The sequence below is a fragment of the Gymnoscopelus braueri genome (genome assembly GCF_963280865.1).
Source record: "Gymnoscopelus braueri genome assembly, chromosome: 23".
Taxonomy (NCBI): Eukaryota; Metazoa; Chordata; class Actinopteri; order Myctophiformes; family Myctophidae; genus Gymnoscopelus; species Gymnoscopelus braueri.
Genome location: NC_137625.1, coordinates 33,762,637 through 33,781,073, shown reverse-complemented (window position 1 = coordinate 33,781,073; position 18,437 = coordinate 33,762,637). Strand labels below are relative to the sequence as shown.

At 40.9% G+C, this 18,437-nt stretch overlaps 1 protein-coding gene and 1 pseudogene across 2 annotated transcripts in view; one reads left to right on the top strand and one right to left on the bottom strand.

The window, feature by feature from the left end:
• Positions 1-9,938, top strand: part of lrguk (leucine-rich repeats and guanylate kinase domain containing) — a gene marked incomplete at both ends in the record, with an annotated part of 49,307 nt that extends 39,369 nt beyond the window's left edge. Inside the window, 5 exons of the mRNA XM_080421196.1 lie at positions 4,611-4,675; positions 4,758-4,890; positions 4,986-5,203; positions 8,813-9,036; positions 9,757-9,938. Coding sequence (XP_080277322.1) covers positions 4,611-4,675; positions 4,758-4,890; positions 4,986-5,203; positions 8,813-9,036; positions 9,757-9,938 — 822 coding nt within the window. The remainder of the gene's footprint in view (positions 1-4,610; positions 4,676-4,757; positions 4,891-4,985; positions 5,204-8,812; positions 9,037-9,756) is intronic.
• Positions 4,260-5,412, bottom strand: LOC308079691 (apelin receptor B-like; annotated as a pseudogene). Its single transcript has one exon. The product of its transcript is annotated as an apelin receptor B-like (transcript).
• Positions 9,939-18,437: the final 8,499 nt, after the last annotated feature.

Genomic DNA, 18,437 nt, shown 5'->3' with positions numbered 1-18,437 from the left:
GGATTTGAATTTGCCAAAAAAGTGGCTTAGAAACGGGTCTGTAGAAACAAATGGGTCACGTGACGGTTCCCTTCGTCCATATTATTTTTTCTGATAAAAAAACTAATGAAATGTCATGTTGACATTTAAAGTGTGTTGATTGATTCACAGCAGCTGTAACTTCTGCACTGAGTAACACACTAGAAAACATTCCACCTTAAATGTTGCTATAGCGGCCTCAGTGAGTTAAATAGAAAAGGTAAAAGTTAACGAGGATGTAGTTAAACGTAGCCTACTTGGCACCAGGCCAACGTCCTCCTCGGGCTACAGGCTGAGAGATGAGATGAGACATGATGAATCTATTCATAAAGACAGTCTATACAGTAACATGATGAATCTATTCATAAAGACAGTCTATACAGTAACATGATGAATCTATTCATAAAGACAGTCTATACAGTAACATGATGAATCTATTCATAAAGTCAGTCTATATACAGTAACATGATGAATCTATTCATAAAGTCAGTCTATATACAGTAACATGATGAATCTATTCATAAAGTCAGTCTATATACAGTAACATGATGAATCTATTCATAAAGTCAGTCTATATACAGTAACATGATGAATCTATTCATAAAGACAGTCTATACAGTAACATGATGAATCTATTCATAAAGACAGTCTATACAGTAACATGATGAATCTATTCATAAAGTCAGTCTATATACAGTAACATGATGAATCTATTCATAAAGTCAGTCTATATACAGTAACATGATGAATCTATTCATAAAGTCAGTCTATATACAGTAACATGATGAATCTATTCATAAAGTCAGTCTATATACAGTAACATGATGAATCTATTCATAAAGTCAGTCTATATACAGTAACATGATGAATCTATTCATAAAGTCAGTCTATATACAGTAACATGATGAATCTATTCATAAAGTCAGTCTATATACAGTAACATGATGAATCTATTCATAAAGTCAGTCTATATACAGTAACATGATGAATCTATTCATAAAGTCAGTCTATATACAGTAACATGATGAATCTATTCATAAAGTCTGTCTATATACAGTAACATGATGAATCTATTCATAAAGTCTGTCTATATACAGTAACATGATGAATCTATTCATAAAGTCTGTCTATATACAGTAACATGATGAATCTATTCATAAAGTCAGTCTATATACAGTAACATGATGAATCTATTCATAAAGTCAGTCCTACAGGGTCACACAAAAACATCAAAAGCAGCAGATCCGCATGAAACGCAGAGTGGTGGCTTGTCCCACACAAGCCGCCGTATAGCTGTTATGTGTTTTGCCAAGTCCCGGAAAAGACGCGCTGTGATTGGCCAGTACAGTCACTTTGATTGGCAGTTGTGCCGAACGCTCACCCCAAAACACGATTTACGAGACCGTGACGGCTCGTGTGGGACAACCAAGGCAAAAAGTGGAAAAAAGTAGAAAAAGTGTTCCTCGGAGCACAGGTCTACGCCAGGTCAGGTACTGTAGGTTATTGTGGCATCCTGGTGGCGCTATAATAGGCCAATGTGAAAAGGGTGCCATTTCTTCTTAGGCCTTTCATGGCAAGCGGACACTGCATTCATGATTTGAGGCATTTTGTTCCAAAAATTTGTTTTGAATTTTTTTTAGTTAGGTGCGCCTCATCAATGCACTCCTCTCTTTCATACGTTTTTGGTTTCTCCCAGCTATGTGTATCCAGATGGCTCTGCTTTCAGTTTCAACAGTGTGGCAGAATCAGAGTTAATTTAACTTTGAGGATTTTAAATGTGTTCTACCTTCTCGCTTTTTCACTCTCTGTGGCAACACGGAGGATGTACAGTATAGACAGGTTTCTTGTTTACAAACATTAGAGGGTGTGTGTGTGCGCATTCAGGGTGCAAAACCACTTTAAAAGAAACACGCACAGCTGAGATTAATAAACTGTTTGACTAGAGTCAGCTATAGCTATTTCAACTGATTGTGAACCAGGGACCACCACCCTGACTAAAACTCAACCTGGTGACCACTGTTGTGTTGGGAGGGGATATGGGCTAAGATTAGTGTTTTTGGTAACACTAACTCTATGAATCCCAGGTCTATAATACATTATGATCAGCTTATAACTCTGTATGATTAGAGTTAAAAGAACTAAAAGAACCATTTATAACACTGTTTCTCAACCAATTGTCCATAGACACTTAAATAATGACTGTTAGGGGCTTTAATAATTCATTGAACGACACTACACGCAACACATTTAATCAAGCCCCTAATTAACAGTCATTGTTTAACTGAAATGAGCAGAGCATTTTTGAGTGTTTTTGAGAATATCTCTTACTTCATCCAGCCTTCTATATTAAACTCACGTTAACTGATGAGTGAGCAGACACATGCTATTATATGGGCACATTTCCTAATAATGATGGCTCAACCAGGCCACACTTCCACCTCTTGAGATTCCAATTCCCTTTTCTGTGGAGGTTCCAGTAACTGCTGTCAACAACATTGACTTAGGTCACCAGGTCATTGAGTGAACTGTTTCTCAACTAGTGGTCTATGGACCACTAGTGGTCCATTACATGATTGCAGGTGGTCCATGTCTGTCTTCTTCTTGACTATAGTGGAGTCTCATGTCATTTTCTGGCTCGAACCTTGCCCTGTACATATTTTTCAGGTATATGCCAGCATGAAAATACTACTGTTACAGAGATACGTAGTTACAAAAGGTCAAATACATTTCGCTTTTACTGCAAGCACTGGGAATTCTGCCTAAGAACTCATCCAGATTGAACTTCACAAGGGACCGTGTTTCATGTGCCTCTTGACAGAGTCTTACATGGCAATGAGCTGATCCTCTTTTATAGTTAAGCTTGAAGTACTTTTGAAATTGAAGCATAAGCCCCCTCAAATGAATACTGATAATGATGATAATGTCTTTAATTCCTCTGTCCTCAAATACAAAGTTACTAAGTTTCTCCAAAATAAAAAAGCATATGAAAATAATGAAAATACATTTTAAAGAAAACCTTCACTTTCCTGAGCTAGAGCCATGAAAACCCCTGAGCTAGAGCCATGAGCTGCAGTACGTAATGGTGATCACGTTACCCCAAGTGTCTCAAACTAAAGATATTAAGACCTTTATTGCTAGAATTCCAGATAATGTAAAGAGTGCTGTGTTCATCCCAAACAGAAACCTGTTAATTAATTGCAATGGTACAGTAAAGTATAACAGTGGTTCTCAAACTTTTACATTTCAAGGCCCCCCAGTTTAATAAGCATTAGGCCACGGACCCCCATTTGATACCATTTGCTATATCTGGGACCCCAATGGAACCAAATGGACCCTTAAGGGGGCCATTTTCTCAGAGTTACAGTCTCAGAGTTACAGTCATGTAACTCCTCAAGGACCCCTGGTGGTCCCCGATGCAAATTCATTCATATTAATAGTTTTGTTTTCAATTTAGCTTTTGTATTTTTCATGATATCCTAGTTATTTGTATTTTTGAAATAGCCTTATTTAGGCTATATTATTATTAATAAATAATAGGCTATGGGGGGGGGGGCGCCAGGTAAAATACTGCTATAGGGCACCAAATTGCTCAGGGCCGTTACTGGGGAAGAGAACAAATGGTTGACATCAATAGAACCATGTCCTCGTCCCGGGGTTCCTCAAGGTAGCATTCTAGGGCCGTTACTGTTCCTTTTATACATTAACGACATGAATGCTGCCTGTAACTGCAAATTGTTCCTATTCGCTGATGACTCAGCACTCCTGATCTCGGGTGAGGACAAGTTGCAAGTTGAGGGAGCTCTCAGCTCTGAACTCACCAAAATCCGTACTTGGCTTACCGATAACAAACTGTCACCACACCTTATTTGGTCCCCATTCTCTTTGGGACCAAATATTCCCTCAGTAAGAAGAATGTAAATGATTTCAAGGTCAAAGTCAATGACACTAGTAAGTAATCTCTAGCAAAGAAGAGATTACCTATTACCTTAAGCCTATATCCTAAAGTGAGCTGTTCAACAGGAATTACTTTCTAATAAATTCCCATGTTTCCAACAGTATGTTGTTGTTTTTTCTTCACAAAAAGTACAAGTACTATACGCTTACAAGTACAATTTATTTAAAAAGTTTCAATTCAAGTCATGCTTAGCTTAACTAAAACACTTTGATTTACAGTACCACCTGCATTGTGCAGACAGGACAGATTCATTAGTCACCTGTTCCGTGACATGCGTGTGGTGATGTCACACCTTTGTGTCTGGGGACTGAGCGTCTTGTATTTTGGGAGGATAGCGAGATGGCAGGGCTGGCATTTAATGCTTTTTTAGGTCCAGGCACTGGGAGCGAAAGCGTCGGTCAAAGAAGGCATACAGGAAGGGGTTGAGGCAGCTGTTGACGTAGGCCAGGCAGGTGGCATAGGGGTGAGCCAGGAGGAGGAAACGTAGGAAGGCGCATGTGCTAGGAGCCAGGTTCAGGTAGGAGAGAGCGTCGGCACTCTTCAGCACATGGAAAGGTGTCCAACAGACAGCAAACGCCACCACCAGTGTGGTGATGGTCTTCAACAGACTCCGCTTTCGCTGGTCTTCCTTGCGCAGGCCATTGAATTGGCGAGTGACGGTGCATCCGACGAAGCAGTAGCACACCATCATGGCCAGGAAAGGTAGAAGAAAGCCCAGGACCGAGGAGCTGAGGCTGAGACCGGCCACCCAGAGGTACTCTGTTCTCATATCCGTCGTCACCAGGCTGAAGTCCATGTCGCAGGAGGTCCGGTTGAATGTTTCATCATGTTTGGTGGTGCGGAAGATTGCAGTGGGAACAGCCAGTAGACCAGCCAGAAGCCACATTGCTGTCAGGGAAGCCTTCGTGTGGCCCCGGGTACGAAGCTGTGTGCTGGACGAGGAGTGGGCGATGGCCAGGTAGCGCTCAAAGCTCATACATGTGAGGCATAAAACTCTGGCGTACATGTTTAGCAGGACCATGTAGCTGCTGATCTTGCACATTGCCACCCCAAAGGGCCAGTGGTAGCCCATGGCAGTGTACACTGCCCACAGAGGCAGAGTGAGCACAAGGGTCAGGTCAGCTACAGCCAGGTTGCTGATGTAGACGTCAGCAGTGCGCCGTTTGCCCTGTGCTCTCCATACGGTGATGATGACCACTCCGTTTCCACACAGGCCGAGGATGAAGATGAGTATGTAGAGCACTGGGATGACACTATATGAAGGTCCCCACTGGGAATAGTCACACATCTGGTCGTCCGTCTGGTTCTCCTCATAGTCATAGTTTCCATAGTAATAATAAACACTTTCATTTAGCACCTTCATCTCCATTAGTTCCTCTCTGATGTTCTGTTCTTGTTCTTGAAATCTGGTAGAAAGTATTTAGTCTCTGTAGGTTCAAATTAACTAAGGTTAGCCACAATGTCCAATGTGAAGAAGAAAACAAGTATTTCTGACCGAAATAGTCCCAGGAGAAGTTGTGTGCACTGAAGTGTGTTGCTACATCCGAGCGGTAGTCTGCCTCCGCCTAGCCCCTCCTCCTGCTAGGACACGCCCCCAGCCCCACCCATTCCCCTTCTCCTCCTCCTCCTCTCTCACCGCTCTGTTCATTTAATGTTGTTCGTTGCTAACCGGTGGAAACCATGTATATCAAAAACTGTTACATTTCAGGAAATAAAAAGGAACCAAGCTCTTGTTAATACTTTTTCATTGGTTCAATATTTATAAAAAAGAAAAAACACATTGGCTCAGGGCCCAGGGTCGCATGTGCCACGCAAGAACACATCGGCAAAAAAATAAGGGAACTGGGCAAGACACTTTCTGACAAACCACAAAGTGAACTGAGAAAAAACTAGAAAAAGTGCTCCTCGGTGCACAGGTCTCCGCCAGGTCATGTAGGTTATTGTGGCATCCTGGTGGTGCTATAATAGGCCAATGTGGAAAGGGTGCCATTTCTTCTTAGGCCTTTCACGGCAATCGGACACTAAATTCATGATTTAACGCATTTTGTTCCAAAAATGTGTTTTGCTAAATTAGACCTGCTGGTGGCGCTATAACAGGCCAATGTGAAAATGGGTATATTTCTTCCTCGGTCTAGTGGGAATGTGCGGGCAAACTTTCACGGAAATTGCAGAGATACTGTGTACCGTAGGCCTGACCTAGATTATTCGAATAGCCAATCTCTTAGTCGAATTATGGGGAGAGAAAAACGTTTTTTTTATTATCCGACTGAGAGATTGGCCTAGTTTGTTATATTAATTAACTAATAGTTTGCCAAAAATAGGATATACATCATGATTTATTGGGAGAAACCAAGCAAGTATAAGTTAAATCAGACATTAAGCACCCCTACAGCCCAAATGGAATGTTACTCTATTGCATAACATCTTTTTTTGCATGATTCGACTGGGAGATTGGCAGTCGAATCCGACTTATTCGACTGCCAATCTCAGTCAAATCATGCATTTGTCGACTATAGGCAACTATTGGCCAATCAGATTCGACTATAGAAATCCTTAGTCGGGGACAGGCCTAGTGTACCGATTATTGTAATTTTTGGACAGAATCTGAAGGAGTAATATTATAAAAATAGTAATATTATTTTAAAAAATGGTTTTACAAAAGTTGGCCTCCTGGTGGCGCTATAAAAAGCAGATGTGAAAAATGCTGGGCAGATGTTTTTCTTTGGCCTCTAGGGAGTGTGGGTGCAAAGTTTCACGCAGATCGATGCAGTTGTAGTTAAAAACGCCTGGCCAAACGGCCTGTTATAGCGCCACCATGAGGCTGATTTGAAGAGTTTCAATTACCCAAAATATGACACATATGTTCTCCAATTTTGTAAAAGTGTGCAGAATAAATAAAACGTTTCAACATTTCTGTCAACTAAAATTTGCATCATAGCCTGCGACACATTTATTGGCGAGGCGCCAGACAGGTGATTTGTGTAAACAAAGCAGTGTCACTGCAAATGCAAAAAAAAAAAATCAAGCTAACTGAAGAAGGCAGAGAATTGAATAGTTCATGGACAGAGTCGTTTGCTTTCACTGCCAATGCTGCTGGATATGTATGTTTAATCTGCTGCGAGAAGTTTAATTTAATGAATGCTCGTATTGTATTTTGTAATTTTGATATGCTAATATACACCTAATAACGTGTTGCCTTCATTATAAGGCTCAAATATGGTTGCGGCTCGAGACAGATTTTGTATTTCATACAAAATCTGACATTTGGTCCAAAATGGCTCTTTTGACATTCAAGGTTGCTGACCCCTGGTCTATACAGTAACATGATGGATCTATTCATAAAGACAGTCTATAGACAGTAACATGATGAATCTATTCATAAAGTCAGTCTATATTGGGGTCTATATTGGGGGCGGCCATAGCTGAGTGGTTAGTGAGCCCGCCTAGGGAGCCAGAGCTAGAGGTTGCCCCAGGTACGATTCCAGGCCATGCCAGCCTATGTGTCGATGAAATGAAATTTGTCCCTGAGCAAGACTCTTAACCCCTTGCTCACAGGCCCTCATTGGAAACAAGCCCGCAAGGACTTTCATGAACGTCCTGTTAAAAGGAATTATCCTATCCTTATCCTATACAGTAACATGATGAATCTAATCATAAACTCAGTCTATATACAGTAACTTGATGAATCTATTCATAATGTCAGTCCATACAGTAACATGATTTTTAAAGTGGATTTGCTAGTTTATAATTTTCTTTTTTGTTGAAAAGGCTTGCTTTTGTTTAGTTTTTTATACATTTTTGTTCTTTTTTTATTGTAATATGGATTATTTATTTATTTATACGTTTATTTGGATGGGACAGTGCATATTACTCATTGACTGCCAAGGGCGACTTATTTATTTATTCATTTATTTATTTATTTCACAGAACCAGGAGATAACGTGATCCCAAGATTTACTGCTCCTTTGACTTGCTGTTTAAAGTATTTGGGAAATCGCCTGTATCTCGGTTCCTGTGTTTTACTACAGTATGTATTTTTGGCGAGACATGCTATTTTCAACGGCGTATAACAAGCGAACGGGAGGCCGCAATGCGCAATTTTTGACAACCCTCTGTAATTAGAAACCATCAGGGGATCGATGATACTGGAGATAAATATTCTGTGACTACTTGAAAAAGTAAGACAATCGAAAAATCGCTGGCAGTGGGTGCACGCAGCCAGAAATAAGTCTGGCAGTGAGAAAGTTAATGAACACCACACATAAAATGCTGTGTAAACACATCGGATATTAAGAATGCTATTTTCATACATAGTCCCCATACAGAAAACAAGAAACATAAAAAATAGCACATATAAACATTAGTAAAAGATTAGTCAGGGGTGAGATTCAAATACAAGGTCAGAAAAGAAATAGCTGATCTACAAGCTCAAAATGTGATATATTGTGAGCTTGTAGATCTGTTAGTTTTGCTATTTCTGAAGATTTTTGACAAATATTTTCTCTCTGATTTTAGTTTGTTTTACACAAAATAGTTTGATTTTAGTTATCGTTTTTTGTAAAGCCTCATGTTTTTAATTTGATTTCTATTTAATTATATTCTAATTCTAATTGCATCCCCGCAACCCCACATAGAGTTTGAGTTTATTAGGATCCAAATTAAGTTTATATACCTATTTCAGGGACAGGATTCACCAGTCAATCAAGATTTCAGTTTCCCCATAATTGTGAATGTACCAGAGTTAGCTAATAAGCTAATTTGTCAGTCTATGTTTTGCGGCGAGCGTTCCGGTTACCTATACTGTACAGTAAACGCCAGAGGATTCTCTTCTGCTCCCAGTTCAGACGGGTCTCGGGTCAGTTCAGCCGTGTCCGTGCCCAGCTCAGCGGGAGCCTGTTCCCAGGCCGTGCCCTCGGGATATGTGGACCCCCCATCGGGCTCAGGAGCTAAAGCGGACTCCCCGCCGGGCTCAGGAGCAGGTGTGGACCCCCCACCGGGCTCAGGAGCAGGCGTGGAGCCCCTGGACGTCCCGACCCCGGGATCCACACTGGAAACACTCGGAGGTTAGAGAGAGTTTATTTTATGCATTTATTATTATTTATTGTATTTAAGATATCATTTATTTAAGACAAACAAGATAAGTAAGGGGGCTGAGAGGAGGTGAAAGGTCATGGGGATTCTAACCAGTGTTGATTTTGGCGACTAAAACTATGACGAAAAATGTTCGTCACTGAAGAACTAAATAAAAACTAAGCTATGATGACTACAACTAAGACTAAATATATTGACAATTTCGTTTAACAAATAAAAACTAGACAAAAATGGGAGGGACTAGTGGAGAATAGATCCAGTAGAACTAAAAGACAAGTCATTTTATGTTTGGTTGCGCTCAGGTGTTGCGCTCTGAAAATAGCAGATCTACAAGCTCACAACGCGACGTGTTGTGAAATCAGCCATTACGACGCCATCAAGGCCTGCCAAAATACATTTAATGCAGGTAATCAGCCGTGTTGACAGATTTTGCAAGAGAAACAAGCGGCCAGGTCTATGAAAACAAGCCCAAAAGAAACAACTATAGTCTAGGTTTTACCACTTTACATCAAAATAGCAGATTGAAAATATAGCAGATGTACAAGCCGACAACGTGTCACATCGCAACACACTGTGAGCTTGTAGATGTGCTATTTTCATATGTATTTGGCCGCGTATCCCCATCTGAAAAGGTTTTGTGCCAGGGACCCCTAGAAGAGAAGATTTGTAAAACGTGCCTCCCTTCCTTCCAGAGCGAGTGGCACGCGACAAGAGTCCCGAAGCCCCTCCTCGGCAGAGTGCGGACCACCACCCGTCTCCGGTTGCGTCCCTTTCTTCATCATCCGTACGTCCCGGATCCGACGCCAGGCCTGTCCTGCCCCCGATACCCTGTGGCCGGAAGACCCCGGCCCCCGCCAGCCCTCCGGCTCCGTAGCCCCACCCACCCACCCTCCATCCAACAGAGAAAAGATACCACCGAGAACGGTCCTTGAGGCAGTGGAGGAAAAAGGACTACAATTATCTAAAAGTACCAATATTGCAATATAGATGTTATGATGTCCTTGTTGAATCTGTTCTCAAACAAATTGTTTTGTATCTGTTAAACCACTTTAGTCATGCCGTCTCTACTTTGAGCGTGTTGTTATAGGCAGAAATGTATTGTAATAGATATAAAGTATACCTGCATACAGTATGCTACTATACAGTACTAGTATACAGTAGTGGTTTTCAGAATTTCACGCCACGACCCCCCAAAATAATCATATTTGAACTAGGGACCCTCCAAAATAATCATATTTGAGCTAGGGACCCTCCAAAATAATCATATTTGAACTGGTCCCCTGACAAGCACTTAGAATTGTAAGAGTTGAGGCATTACATTTAGTTTGACTCGGTTCCACAGATAAATATTGCTCTACATGCTCATAACGCCTCTATTTAAAAATAAATTGCCTCTTTCTTGGGTAATATTTGACAATTTGGCCAATGATTGACCATTTTTATAGTATAGTTTGTTGATTACTGTTGCAGCAGTAATGGCCTTATTTTTGTCTCCGCCAGGCCGAAGGCATGGCGAGAGAGTATGTTTTACCCCTTGTCCGTCCGTCCGTGTGTCCGTGTGTCCGTGTGTGTGTGTGTGTGTGTGTGTGTGTGTGTGTCCGTCTGTCACCAGCTAATCTCCGGCACCGTTGGCCCGGTCGCTCCGAAACTGTGCACACACACTCCCTGGATGCCAATTCAGAACCTCTGCCCCAAATCTTTCACATGGGCCTGTTATAGTGCCACCAGGAGGCCGATTTGTGCAAAACCCATTTTTTTATATTACTCCTACAAATTTTATCCAAACGTCATGCAAATCGGTACACAGTATCACTATAGTCATGTGATCAACACGGATCTGTCCGATTTCCCATATTCCATCCTTATTGCCTATGGTTGACTTCCAAAGTTTGCAGGATTGGTCCGTTTTGAACAAAAAGCCTCAAAGTATACACACAGCTTGGGATTTCCGTGAAATTTCACACGCACATTCCCACTAGGCCGAGGAAGAAATGCCACCCTTCTCACATTGGCCTGTTATAGCGCCACCAGCAGGTCTAATTTAGCAAAACACATTTTTGGAACAAAATGCCTCAAATCATGAATGCAGTGTCAATGCAAGAATAAATGGCACGGTTGGCACCCTTTTCACATTGGCCTATTATAGCGCCACCAGGAGGCCAGAATAACGTACCTGACCTGGCGGAGACCTGTGCTCCGAGGAGCACTTTTTCTAGTTGTTATTGTTTTTCATTTTAGAGGTATTAAAAAGGTCTTAAAAGTCATTAAATTGTAACTTTAGAAATGTGCAGATACCCTGTATACACTTATACTGTATGTTGGTTTGTTTACTGTTGATAGAGAAAACAATGTTGCACATTAAGCCAGGGGCTTAATGTTTCATAGATTCCATACAGTTTCATTGATGACAGCACGATCATCTGTGTATTTTGGATTGTGTATTTTCAGACATTTAACGACGTCAATACTTAGTAAACTTGACCTCAGGCTCTGTACTTAGTCTGTTTTCCTTCTACACCAAACCTCTTTGTCAAAAATAGCAGATCTACAAGCTCTCACAGCGCGAGGCATTGTGAGCTTGTAGATCTGCTATTTGTTGGGCTAAAGTTCTCCTCAGAATAGGGATGCTAGGGTTCAAGTGGTTAAAACAAGAAAAGTATCCTATCACACAAAGATTTGGTGGACCCCCTGTAGTAACTCCGGAGACCCCCTAGGGGTCCCAGACACCCTGATGTAGACCCTTGCATTAAGCAAATCATCCTGGGGGTCCAGACCCACAGTTTGAGAACCACTAGTATACAGTGTACACTTAGTATACCATAGTGCCAGTCACTGGTGATTAGATCTGACAGTTTAATCTGTGGTTCATGCTGCAACAGCCTTGATGTTTGGCGCTCGCTGTGCGCTCTCCACATGATAGCCGATGACATCAATGGTCATATTATATATAAGATGATTACTGTATAATTACAGCCGTAGGTGCACCTATACTTTGTGCATGAATGTCAGTGCTACTGTGTGTAAATGTATATGTATAAGTATGACACAGGCCTAAAGGTCTAGAACGTTGACAGACAAGTACCCATCTGTTGGTGCAGGAAGTTTCTACACCAATGCACGCACGTCGCACACACACATTTGTATTACCATACTCGCGAGGACATCGCAATGTTATTTGATTGACTCAATGTTACACCTGTTTGATTGTCTCAATGTTATTTGATTGATACAAAGTTGAAGTTTCGTGTTGTTTGTATTACATTTTTCAAATTGTATTACTTTCTGATTTTAAGTATTCTTTGTCTTTTAACTAACAAAAAAAAACTAACCAAACATCAACATTATAGGATGGTGATTATATGAATCTAATTTTTAGAGTATTTTTTTGGTTGCTGCCAGTTTTAACCGCAACCCTAAAGCCGAAAATGTGTGGCCTATTTCTGGTGAATGACTTTTTTGAGGGGCCACCACCGGGAGGACATAGAGCCTTTGTCCTACTCCTCCCGCCCAACACTCCCTGCTGACAGATAGATCAGTCGTTCTCAAAGTGGGGTCCGGGGACCCCCAAGGGGTCCCCGGAGCTAAATTAATTAATATACAAGTGCGCAACAAAAGCAGTTTAGCCAATACAAGCTCACAACAAGTTGCGGTTGCGACAAATTGTGAGCTTGTAGATCTGATATTTTCAAAGACATATTTTTGAAAATACAAATCCTGAATGGTGGTCCCTGGCACTAAATATTTTCAGATGGGGGTCCGCGGCCAAATACGTATCAACTTGGCTGGTCCTTGACATGAACATGTTTGAACACCACTGCTGTAGATGTAGCGGTTCTCAACCTTTTCAGGCCGGGACCCCCCAAAAGAATCATATTTGAACTGGGGACCCCCCCCCCCCCAAAAAAAAATATCATATTTAAACCGGGGACCCCAAAAACTAATCATAATTATTTGAACTGGGGACCCCCCAAAATAATCATATTTGAACCGGGGACCCCCCACCCTGACAAGCACTTGGCAGATAAATATTGTGAAAATAGGCGATCTACAAGCTCACAAGGCCTCGCGATACGAGGCCTTGTGAGGTTAGATCTGCTATTTTCTCAATTTTGTGGGTAATATGTGGCCAGACCATTTTTATGGTATAGTGTGTTGATTACTTTTGAAGCAATAATGGCCTTTTTTAATATATATATTTTTCATTTTAGAGGTATTAAAAGGGTCTTAAAAGTCCTTAAATTGTCACTTTAGAAATGTGCAGATATATGTACAGTATCCTCATCAGATGGTAAGACAGATAAACGTTTATATATTAATGTTATAAATGAATAGCATGACATTGGAGTTGGCATGAAAGTCCAGTACACGAAACTGTGGCCAAGTGGAAAACACGCAGAGGGACCTAATAATTCAGCTGACCAGGGTAGTCCCCACAATGGAGCTACTGTAGCTTCACTGACCAGGGTAGTCCCCACAATGGAGCTAGCTTCACTGACCAGGGTAGTCCCCACCATGGAGCTAGTTTTACTGACCAGGGGGGTAGGAACTTGTAACTGTCCACCATGTCCACCACCATGAATGACACTATAGGGTGTTGGAGTGGGACCCTCTTGGCCGTGCGATAAGTAGAGTCCACAACCATCTCCTACAGTCTTACTGGCGATGAGTGTTGCCTAAAGGTAAACAATGAAGCATTCTCTCTCTCTCTCTCTCTCTCTCTCTCTCTCTCTCTCTCTCTCTCTCTCTCTCTCTCTCTCTCTCTCTCTCTGCGTGTGTGTGTGTGTGTGTGTGCGGCGGCATGCAGCGCTTGTCTTTCGGGTGATAGATACATCATTAATCTCTATCTCCTCTGATGGGATTATTTGTTCAACTGGAAATGTATTCATATGGCAGCCGGTGACAGGTATTAAATAGCTAGCCATCTATGCAAGTGTGTGTGTGTGTGTGTGTGTGTACACGTGCATGTGTGCGCATATCTGTTCACATTGTTTGCTGTAGGTTCGTAGGATATTGAAATTGTCACCTGTCACAGGTGTGTGTTGACTCTATGTGCATGCATCTGTACGTGCATGTACGTGCACGTGTGTGTGTAGTCAAATATTCACACTCACGCACGCATGCACGCACACACACACACACACACACACACACACACACACACACACACACACACACACACACACACACACACACACACACACACACACACACCCAACACCTGGCTATCCATCATTGTCTGCCTGCCTTTCAAGCAGCAGATGTTACGACCCTGTCATAACTCTTTGGCAGTTTGAGACGTGAAGGTTTTGCTCTGCAGGCCTCGGCGCTCCAGGCTCCTTCCTTCAACAGCTCCTTCCTACATAACCCAGTGATGGAGGGTAATACTCTAATTTAAGTAAAAGTATCAATAAGGCATTGTAGAAATACTCTGTTACGAGTGAAAGTCCAGCATTTAAAATGTACTTGAGTACAAAACTATCAATAACGCAGTGTAGAAATACTCTTTTACAAGTAAAAGTCCAGCATTAAAAGTTTACTAAAAGTACAAAAGTACTGGCATCAAAATATACTTAAAGTACCCAAAAGTAAAAGTACTCATTATGCAGAATGTCCCATTTCACACGCTTTCAAATGTATGAAAGAAATATGTTGAAAATAGCAGATCTACAAGCTCACAACGCGTCGCGAGCTTGTAGATATTTTCAAATACCCAAAGTATTTATAGAGCTGAAGTGGTTAATTTAGGTATATTTTGTAATAATAATCAAAATCTACAAAGTAACTAGTAACTAAAGTTTTCAAATAATTGTAGTGGAGTAAAAAGGTGCAATAATTGCCTCTGAGATGTAGTGGAGTAGAATATTAAATTGGAAATACTCCAGTGAAGTAAGAAATACGTCAAAATTGTGCTTAATTACAGTACTTGAGTAAATGTACTTAGTTACTTTCCTCTCCAAGGGACACCTTCCTGGAACCCTCTGTTACACTGCATGCATGGATGCATGGATGGAGGGGCGGTATGCCTCGTTTAACCACTTAAACACTATATACTTAGTTGACGGGAGGCCCCCTGGGCTCCTTACCAGGCCCCCTCCTGTTTACACTCTACTCTAAACATCTTCGCAGAAAATATAGCGTTTTTATTTGAATGTTTTTTTGCTGAATGTTATGTTAGAATATGGACCCTATAGGGTAGCTAAACAAAGTTCAACAACATTAAACTTAGTAGGGTAAGTGATCTTTTTTGGGTTAAAACCAAAAGTTTTTTATTAAAAGGTTAAGGCAAGGCAAGGCAACTCTATTTATATAGCACTTTTCATACACCAGGGCAATTCAAAGTGCTTTACAGAATAAAAATACAGAGTGCAACTTAAAAAATTATATAATATAATATAATAGATACAATTAAAATAAGATAAAGGAGCATATAGATTATAAAACAATACTCCCACCTTTGATACAAAAAAAATATAAAAAGTGACAGCACAGCTCATTTAAAGCCCAGTCAAGACCTAGCTGTTCTTAGCCAGCCATCAATGTTAAATAAATATGTTTTAACTTGGACTTAAAAACGGCTATGGTTGGGGATTGTCTAATGTAACCTGGAATATATTTCCAGGCTTGTGGTGCATAGTGGTGAAATGCTGCTTCACCATGTTTTGTTCCAACTTCCAAAAGCTCTATATTGTAATAGTAATCATTTCTATAGAGTATTTGTTCAGTAACAGGAGTCTCCCTGTCTCTCCAGCTCAGAAAATATATTTTCAGGTAGGTGGCAACATTTCAGCCAATCAGGAGAGAGTACCCATTTATCAGCTTCATTTTTATAATGTTCCAGTTCCAATTTTATCAGTTCATTTCTTTGTGTCATCACTTCCCATTCTTGAAAACCTTCTGTTTATTTTGCTATTTGTATTAGGAGTAAAACTGGATCCGCAGATCCGGATATTGAACAGTAAAATCAACAGTTGACACGTTTATGTTCTGATGTTCTATATTCTCGGAATCAGCTTTGTTTGTGATTGTTTACAGGCTAAAAGACTTTGAGAGCTGTTTCGCCGTTTAGTGTAAGTCAACGAGGAGCATATTTTGTCTTGGAGTTACATCATGGCAAGGTAACTACAACCCACACCTCTACCAAAGTGTTCTTGCCCTTTAAGTAGAGTTCTTTAGAGTACTCAGGTACTCTAAAGAAGGTAGGCTACTTCCTTACTGTCCAACATGGGGCACACATCACCGCTATGAGCTGTCACTTCACTTCAAAGCAACTGGAGCAAAAGTGTTCAATTATATCCCTGTTTGTTTTTTACCGCGCCAGACATTGTTACCAGTTTATGGGTCAGTTTCTCCTAATAATGTGTGTAGTCTATTTAAAATGTCTTGTGAAAGGTGGAGGAGGAGGCGACGGGCTCGTTAAAGGAGGATGGACTGGAGAACGCAGTCTGTGAAATGGTGTTTTTACAGAGACGGCTGTAAACCCGTGGCCACACCGGGCGCTTTGTACGTTGTGAAAGAGATGTGAGAACACACCTACACGGTTCATACTTACACTGACACACACACACACACACACACACACACACGCACGCACACACACACACACACACAAATGCAGACACGCTTGTGCGCGCACACACACTTTCATACACCCTATTAAAGCAGGGGTCTTCAATGTTTTTCGGGCTAAGGACCTCTTAGCTGGGACCCCCCACTACATATTGGAATCATGTTAAATGTGTGTTTTCAGACATTTAAGGACTTAAACCTTCAATACTTTGTAAACTTGACCTATGGCTCTGTACTTGGTCTGCTCATTTTTCCACTGTGCACCAAACCTCTTCGCCGAAAATAGCAAGATCTACAAGATCTGCAATTTTCGGCTACTTGTTTCCCCCCCAGAATAGGGATGCGAGGGTTCAAGTGGTTAATGTAAAAATAAGAAAATAAAGTCCCTATCACACAAAGATTTGGCGGCCCCCACTGAAGTATCTCTGAGGACCCCCTAGGGGTCCCGGATCCCCTGTTGAAGGGTTAAAGGACAAATCACATTTTGTTGAGGACATACCCTACTCCACTGTCCCACGAAGACAACCCTTCAAACATCAAAACTGTAAACTCAAAGTTTGACCGTCATCAGATCTATGAGAGTACCGTACATACTGACACAGAACAGTGGTTCTCAACCTGTGGGTTGTGAAGTCCCCAGATGACAGTAAAGTGACAATTTAAGTACATTTAAGACCTTTTTAATAAATAAAAAAAGACATTAAATGAAAAAAGACTGTTACTGCATCAAAAGTAATCAACGAACTATACTATAAAAACTGGTCAAACAATATAAGAAAGAGGCAGAAATCGGCTATTGTCACGATATGTATCTGTGGAACCGAGTCAAACTAAATGTAATGCCTCAACTCCTACAATTCCAAGTGCTTATCAAGGTGGGGGATCCCCATTTTAAATTTGATTATCTTGGGGGGTCGCGGCCTGAAAAGGTCGAGGACCACTGGTCTAAATAGTCTAAATAGACTAATCAAGGTAGACCTATAATCTGGAAGTCCTGTTCTTTGAAGCATTGGTTCTCAAAGTGGGGTCCTTGGGGGGTACACTGCTTTAATGGATGGTGTCGGGGCATTCCACATTATGGTGGCAGAGTAAGTAAAATGAAGTACGAGGGCACTGTCCCCTCTGAGCATCTTAAATAATAAATACCAATCCCATTGATATGTGTTCATAATACTGTCAGTGTTTATAACAGTATTTATGCTGGACTGTGTCCGCACAGAACACCATATACTGTATTTGAGCTACATGTGGCTGTATGTCTCTGTACCGACAAGCTTTTGAAGATCAACGGATCCTGAATTTAAACCTGATGGTCTGCATGTGAGAGAACAGACCTTTGCTCTCATGTGGTTTGGATTTGTCCTCGTACACTACCTGGATAAATAGGCGTTTGTTGGTGATGGCTTTAAATTCTCTAGTAAGTTCAGCTTACTGTCTGTCTGTCAAATACTGTATACAGTGGTGTACTGTAAAGTAACTAAGTACATATACTCAAATGCTGTACTTAAGTACAAGTTTTAGATATTTTTACTTTACTGGAGTATTTCCAATGTTCAGTACTTTTACTTTGCTCCGCTACATCTCAAAGGCAAATATTCTACTTACTCCTACAATTATTTGAAAACTTTAGTTACTATAAGTTACTAGTCACTAGGTACTTTGTAGATTTAGATTATTATTACAAAACCTACATTAACCACTTCAGCTCTGTATACAGTTTGACACATTGTGAGCTTGTAGATCTGCTATTTTCAAAATATTTTTTTTACTTTTGAAAATTTGAAATGGGACATTCTGCATAATAAGT